At 67.5% G+C, this 7,617-nt stretch overlaps 1 protein-coding gene across 3 annotated transcripts in view; it reads right to left on the bottom strand.

The window, feature by feature from the left end:
- Positions 1-445: 445 nt before the first annotated feature.
- The window catches only part of C10H7orf50 (chromosome 10 C7orf50 homolog), a 67,787-nt gene continuing 60,615 nt past the window's right edge, over positions 446-7,617 (bottom strand). For all 3 annotated transcript variants that reach the window (XM_043915480.1, XM_043915479.1, XM_043915478.1), the window contains exons 3-5: positions 5,794-5,966; positions 2,814-2,895; positions 446-1,107 (exon numbers count right to left, since the gene is read on the bottom strand). In XM_043915480.1, coding sequence (XP_043771415.1) covers positions 928-1,107; positions 2,814-2,895; positions 5,794-5,966 — 435 coding nt within the window. In that variant the 3' untranslated portion in view covers positions 446-927. The remainder of the gene's footprint in view (positions 1,108-2,813; positions 2,896-5,793; positions 5,967-7,617) is intronic.

Below are 7,617 nucleotides of genomic sequence, written 5' to 3'. Positions count from 1 at the left end.
GGACAGGTGGGCGCTCCCCCCGTGACCTCCATCCCCGTGGCCCATCTCAGGGGCCTGGCTCCCAGGACGCAGAGCGCCACACTCGGTGTCCTGTCAGCCCCGGCCCCAGCATGTCCGCAAGCGCTGGACGCCGACCACGCCCGAGGGCAGCGCACCAGGCCGGGTCGACGAAAACACCCCTCCACCCATCTGACCGTCCGAGGTGGCCGGGCCACTCCCTGAACATGGCCTCCGGGCGCCAGACGCGGGCGCTCCGTTGGGGACCGAGGGCTGGGCAGGTGCTACCTGCAGGGGGGCAGTGCGCGGTCCCTGCCAGCGCCTGGAAATGCAGGCTGCAGAGCAGTCGTCAGCCCCGCAGTCAGAAGCTCCACCCAAGGGGCTCCCCCAGAAGTCACCCCAGGGAGGCCACGGAGCCCACGCTCACGGCCCCTGGGCAGAAAATGAGTCACGTGACGAACCACGGCCCCCCCCAGGGGCCTGTTTTTTATTGAAAATACAGCCAGGGGGAGGAGCAATGGATGAACCTCAGCCCAGCCATCAGCGAAGGCAGGCAGGTGGCCTTGAAGACAGGTGGCCTCGAAGACGCATGGGAGGGACCATCAGCCGGAGGAGGGGGCCACGCCCCACGCGGATGGGCTGCAGCTGGCAGGAAAGGCCAGCTCTGACCTCTAGCATAGTCCTGGTAGAAAAACAAGACGTTTCCCACAATGAGAAGCTTCTGTGGGAGCCTGTGGGCCACCAGGAGGCCAGGTCATTTCAGAGTGACCGCATTCTACCGTGGAGGGGGTAACCTGTCTTCTCCTCTGAAGAGTTCCTGGTCGAGGAGTCAGGAGAGAGAGGCAGGCCCTCCGGGGTGCAGGACCCAGAAGACCCAGGGCCCTTGCCCTCGCTGGGGTCCACGGGGCCCAGGTGCCCCCGAGCTGCCCGCTAGGAGAGCAGCTGCAGCACCTGCCGGGCGCGCTGGGTCCCCCCGGGCGGCAGGGCGCAGGCGCCTGCCTGGTCCAGCTCCCGCATCAGCGCCTCCGCCTTCTGCACCGTCAGCTCGCGGGCGCGGCCCCTGAGCCCCTCCAGATAGGCCAGCAGGGCGGGGAAGTGCTCGTCAGGGACCTGGAAGGGGCGGGAAGGTGGTCAGGGTCGGTGGGTGGTGCGCGGCGACAGCGGGTGTCCAGGGCTCACCCCGAGGAGCTGCTCCCAGACGGCACCCCCGTTCCCCGCACAGGCTCTCCTTATGCTCCACGGGCTGGCAGAAGTCGGCCCTCCTGAAACGCCGCTAACAGTAGGCAGATCATTTTCAGAGAGAAGTCACTTGGGACAAAGAGAATCCATGAAGAGGTGACAGCGTTCTGGGGCAGAGATGGATGAGAATGCCGGGTCTCAAGAAGGGGAAGCTCAGGCTGAGACCCGGGAGTCCTGCTCAGCCCCTCCCAACCCCCAGCTGCTCCTTCCGGGGCTGGCTGCGCAGCCCTTCCAGAAGCAGGAGCAAGGGCGGGGCTGAAACAGGGGCTGGGGTCCAAGTCAGAAGCCGCTGGCGCCCTGCGGACTCCAGAACCTGAGACGAGGCGGGTGCCCTGTGCGGTGAGTGGGGAGGGCTGCGGGGAAGGGGCGCAGGCTGGTGTTTCTGGCCTCTGCGCCCCGCGTCCGGCCCCGCAGCGCATGGCCTCCTCCACGGAAGATTCCCCGCCCCGTCCTGTGCACGCAGAGGCAGCCCTCGACGTCCCCACCGGGGGAGCCCCTCCTAACTGGGATGACTCTGACGATTGTCCCGATGGATGTGACGGCTCCAAAGGAACGGATTAAAGCCCGTCCAGGGAAACGGGCGAGTCTAGGCTGATGCGAAACTCGCAGTCCATAGTGGGGCGGCAGCAGAAGGAAACAGAAAAGCCCCGGACAGGGTCACTGAGGAGCAGCGAGAGTGAGACAGGAGGCAGCTGCTCAGCTCCAAGCGGCCCCCAGACACGTGCTGGTCACTGAAGGAATCAGGAGTGACGTCACAGGAACAAACCTGACAGCCACCCGCGTCACACACTGACATCAATGTCAAGCCACCGCGAACCGGCCACGCCCGGCCCACCACGCCCGGCACACAGGTGCCGCGCAACTGTCCTCTGAGCACGCGGGGCCGGGCGGGTCAGGTCAGAGGAGACAGGGCAGGCCCCCGGCAAGCGCGGTTCTGCACAGACCCTGCACAGACGGCGGGCCGCTGCCTGGTGGACGCCCCATCGTCAGAGAGGCGCACCGCCGGGTCTGACAGCGGAGGAGCCGTGGCGGGGCAGAGTGGGCAAGACCTCCAAGCTCATGGACAGTGGCTTTTCTGGAGTGGCGGCCCCGGAGCCGGGAGCCCTGTGGCTGAGTCCAGCCGCTGGGCAAAGCCGGCAGGGCTTCTGCTCCCTGACCCCCAGGGGCCCTCCTTCTGGGCCCAGTTTCATCTCTGGAAGACGGAGGGCTCAGCGGGGTTCTCCCACGCGGCCTCCATGAGCTCCATGATTCCTTGGCCTCCTAACACAGGCCACGGGAGGGGGAGGACTTCCCCGCCCCTGGAGGGAGGCCGAGTCCAGTGTGGCCCAAGCAGGCGCTGCCAGCCGGTCCTTCCCCTCCATCATGAGGAGACCCGACCGCACCCTCTGCCGCTCAAGTGTGCACAGGCCTTCCCCCACCCTGCATGCACACCGACCTCCCCTGCCTCTCTGTGTGTGCAGAGGCCTCCCCCCACCCCCCGAGTGTGCACAGGCCCCCCCAACCCCCGAGTGTGCACAGACGTCCCCCCACCCCCCGAGTGTGCACAGGCCTCCCCGCCCCAGGGGGAGGAGCCCCACCTGGTCACGGTCATACATGTGCAGTAGCAGCCAGGTCTGCCTCGTCTTCTGGAACCTCCAGTCCTCGTGCTTCTGGGCCCAGCTGGGGAACAAGGACAGGGCGGCTCAGGTCCCGGAGGGGAGGCGCAGGCGGCCTCTCCCTGATGAGGGCCAGGGCGTCTGCAGAGGATCCTCCCAGGGAGGGCGGCCCGGGTGGGGGGGTCTCAGGGGTCTTCGCCAGGTCTCTGCTCGCCTGCTGGGGGCCCTCAGCTGGGACATCAGGCCCAGGGGGCACAAGGCCACTTTCTTCTAGCTCTTCATAGCCACTCTTTTATGATTCTAACGGAAATACCCTGAATTTCACAAACTCGGTCCTTCCAGAAACACGGATCAGGCAGGGTCACCTGATCACCTGCAGGGGCAGGCACAGCCTTCTTGCCCTGGAGGATGGGGGAGGGGAGGCAGAGAGCAGCTAGGACCCCTGACCTCGAGGGCCACGCAGGGGTCCCCGTGGCCTTGGATGTGCTCGCCCCTGGGTGACCAGGACACTGGGAGAAGCCCAGGCCAGGGAGAAGCCCAGGCCAAGCCGGAGCCCAGTGGAGACCCCAACACTGGGATGGAGGCCGCGAGGTGGACGGGGGTCTGGGCCCCAAGCTGCCGGCCGCGTGGGAGGGGCGGAGGGCGGCTCCGCGGCTGCAGGACGGCAGGAGGGCCTCCTCGCCGAGCAGCCCGGCCTGTGATGGGGTGCACGCGGGACAGGGCCCCCCTCTGCCTTCCCCACCCGCGGGGGCGCATGGGCCCGGCTGGGGCCTAGAAGCGGCCCAAGGAAGGGCCGCCAGGCCAGGGAGTCAGCGGTCCCCCGCCACCCCCTCGCAGAAGGCCCCTGTAGGCCACCCCGAGGGGCCCCCGCTGCCCTAGGACCTCTCCGATGGTGGTGATCAGGGAGCCACCTCATCGTCCGCCTGGGCCAGTGGAGAAGCCCTCCCCTGCGCGTCCCTCCCGGGAGGACACAATCACCCAGAGACACGCGATTCTCGGATGGGGCCGCGGTCCCCGCGGCGTAGCGCCCCCTGGCGGGACCCCCGCGAGCTGAAGGCCGCCGGCGGGCCGCGCTCCCACTGCGGGAGCCTAGCCCCTCACATCCCCCGCTCTGCAGAGTCCTCCTTCCGGAGGGGCCTGGCTGCTGCTACAGCAGATCAGCCTTTACAAGGAACACCCACCCTGTCCCCCACCTGTGGTTCCACCCCCATCGCGCCCTGGCCCATTCACCTCCCCTGAAAACTTCATTTCCCCCAGGGTCTTGGTCCCTCCTGAGAGGTCAGAGGGTTTGGGAGGGACGGACCACCTGCGGCCTGAGGCTCCCCTGGCGCTGCTCCCTCACTGCTGATGAGGACGGGCAGGGTGTCTGCCCAAAGCAATGCCTCTTCCCTGACCCAGGGCTCCAACCAGGGTCAACTCAATGCCCGTGTGGTCAGCGGGGACCAGAGGTGGCTCCGGGGTCTGGGGGCCTTGAACTGGCTTCAGATGCCCTGCCCTTGGGGAGCAAGGGGCGCTGGGCGGGGCCTTGGGAGTGTGGGGCCCACAGACACAGCAGGACCAGGCGGACATTGCCCCGGCGACCCCGAGCCCCCAGCAGGGGAGAACCTGCAGAGGAAGGATCTGTGTGACTGCAGTGAGCTCAGAGGTCAGCAGGGAGGCCGCGCTGGCGCGCGCGCGCGCATGTGTGTGTGTGTGTGTTGGGGGGGCAGTGAGGGCTGAGCCCCATCCTCCAGAGGGGCTGCGGCCCGGTGAGCGACCCCCACGAGGATGCTTTCCTCCCAGACGGGGCGGAGAGGCCGGTTCAGGCGCTGCCACAGCTCCGGCGACTTCCGGAAGCTGGTCCCTCAGGGATCGAGGGTGGGTCCACCACCCACTCCCTGGGACCACCGTCTGCAGAGCTGCCCCCGAGTGCCAGCGGGCCCTGAGTCTGTGGCCGCTGCTGCGGGTGGAAGTGCCTGGATGGGACCAGGTGTACACGAGGGGCCTCAGTCCCAACGGCACCCCCCACCTCGCAGAGAACCGCCCAGGGTCAGGGTCGGGGAGGCTGCTCCGCCGGGTGGCCTCCTGACCCCTGGGCTCCACACGGTCAAGGGCGGTCACTGCAGGTCGAGGACCTTCCTGTGAGGAGAAGGAGGCACTGAACTGAAGGTGGATTTCCTACTGACAGTGGGCAGGTCTCAGTGGGGAGTGTGTCCCCGCCCCGCAAGCAATCCTGGCAGGGCCAAGGCCCCCCCCCCGGACACCGTCCTGCTCACAGCCTGTGCCCCCCACTTTGTGCCGAGCTCCGATGGGCTGGGGGGAAGGCAGCCCCCAATCTGTCCCACAGAGCACGTGTGAGCCCTGCCCAGGCAGGGGAGAGGGGGAGGAGGAGGAGAGGGGAGGGGAGAAGCAGAACGGCTGCCCAGCAGCTGACTCACTGGGTGCTCAGCCCTGTCCAGGAATCTGGAGGATTCTGTTGTATACCAAGCCCCAGGGCGGCTGGGCAGGGCAGCTCCTTCCGAGAAGGCTCCAGAATCCCACCGTCTCCACCCCGCCCTTCCTGGCCAACCTCTGGGTTCACTCTGCACACGTGCCCAGGCCTGTCTGCCCTCCCAGACCGCCCTGAGGGCCCCCAGCAGCCCTGCTCCTGAACCGGTTCCAGGCCGCCAACCCCAGTTCCTGGCTGGGCGTCCAGGATCCCACGAAAGAACAGTTCCTGGAGGGAAGCGTCGAGTGCGCGCGACGGTGGGGGCGGTAACGATGCTGAGGGTGGGAACACCGACTTCGAGAGGTGACGGGGGTGGGAGTGACAGGCTGATGGTGGCGGTGAGACGCCACCGCCACAGCCATCACGCGCCCATGAGCCTTTCAAGGAAACCCTGAGGCCGTCGTCTTGTCCGGCGCTCAGCTGACCCTCGTTTTCTTGATGAGAAGGAGGCCCAGCGCCCCGACCGCGGGCAGGCTGTGACCCCGCCCCGCTCACCTGCACAGGTATTCCAGGGCCAGCGCGGCCCCCGAGCGCTTGCTCGCCGGGCTTGGAGCCGCAGCGATGCCCGCCTCCCGCAGCCGCCTCCGCGCCTCTTTCTTCCGCTCCTTCTTCAGCTTCCTCTCCAGGACCCTCTGCTCCTCCGGGGACACGGACGCGGATGCGGACCCCTGGAAGCGCAGGAACCTCCGTGAAGGCGTCGGGAGGGGGCAGCATAGGAACTGGGACCCCCGGCCTGTGCCGGGCCCCTCTGCCCGGGACCTGGGCAGGGGGGCGGGGGGCGGTGCTGCAAGGACCGCCCCCCAGGCCTGAGGGCAGCAGGAGGGGCGGGGGCGCCAGGGCTGTGATGCAACCCGCCTCGCCCTCCCCGCCCCCAGGAAGCCAAAGGAGAGTGTAGGCCAGAGTGTCGGCCAGCGGCTCCCGGGCCTTCCCGGAAGCCGGACCAGGCGAATTCAGAAGGGTGAAGGCCGGCAGCCCTGGGCACTGCCCCCGCACACCCCGTGTGCAGAGCCCGCAACCCGGAGAGCGAGGTACAGTGGGGCCCCTGGCAGGCAGGTTCCTCCTAGATGCCAACCCCTGACGCCCTCTGTGCTCCCACGCCACACCCACTCCTCCCGGAATCTTCTAAAACAAGAGAGATGCTCTCCCCAGCTGCTCCAGCCTTCTCCTGAAACCAGCTGGGGTTTACCGCCTCGTGGAGCTTCAGGGCTGCACCCGGTGACATCCGGCAGCCCTGACGTGAGACGCACGGCCCACCCGCACAGGAGGCGCCTTCCCTGAGGTGGGACACGCACCCCCGCACGCACGCAGCCCCACGGGGCCGGGGTGGGGGCAAGGTCCAGAACAGCTGGGAGGGCAGGATGGCCCCATGGCGCGTGCAGGTTTTAAAGTCACACCCATGCCTAAAACACCAACACCAGTCACAGCCAGACTCCTGCTGACGGGGAATAAACTCAGATTTTGAAAGCAGCATATTCTTCCCTGGGGTGACACGGGCTCCTGCTTCCGAGGACCTCCTGGCGTGCGTGTGTGCCTCCGCACTAAGTTGCTCCAGTCGTGTCTCTCTTTGCAACCCTATGACGTGTATGCGGCCAGGCTCCTCTGTCCATGGGATTCTCTGGGCAAGAGTAATGGAGTGGGTTGCCATGCCCTCCTCCAGGAGATCTTCCCGACCCAGGGACTGAACCCTGGTCTCCTCTCACGCGCTGGCAGGTTGGCTCTTTACCACTATCGTCGCCTGGGAAGCACTCACCACCAGCCCTTTGGCTCCGCCTGTCCCGCTGCAGTTGCGCCTCTTACCGCCCCGCCCTGCCCCTGCCTCCCCGCTGTAACGGCCACCCTGTCCTCTGCATCCTCCCGCTTGCCTCCTCGTGCCACAGATGCCACGCGTGTGAAATCACACAGTGACCTATTCGAGCACAACGCACTCCAGGCCCGTTTATGCTCTCACAGATCCCAAGCTCAGCAGGCTGGGGTCTAGGAGACCCCCCCAACCCCCACCCCCGGCTCATGGAGAAGCCATGCTGGACGCAGGGAGCCCGGCCCCTCTGAGTCACGGGGGCGTTGCACTGGCCACCAAGCCCCAAGTCCCGGGGAAGGTCCTGGGGATGGGTCAACACTGACCCCCGAGGGAGGCCAGCAGGTCGGACAGGCCGGGGAAGGGACAGGAGGGGGTCTCCTAGGACATGGGGGGTCCCAGCCACCCGTCTGATCTCACGGGGTGCTGGCTGCTGCCCCCAGGCCAGAGGAGAGGCCCTCATCAGAGACCTGGCGAGGGTGGAGCTTGGTGCCCACCCCAAGGGCTCGTGGGGGGCCTCGTGG

The sequence above is a fragment of the Cervus elaphus genome, chromosome 10 (genome assembly GCF_910594005.1).
Source record: "Cervus elaphus chromosome 10, mCerEla1.1, whole genome shotgun sequence".
Lineage (NCBI taxonomy): Eukaryota > Metazoa > Chordata > Mammalia > Artiodactyla > Cervidae > Cervus > Cervus elaphus.
This window is presented reverse-complemented; position numbering and strand designations above follow the sequence as displayed.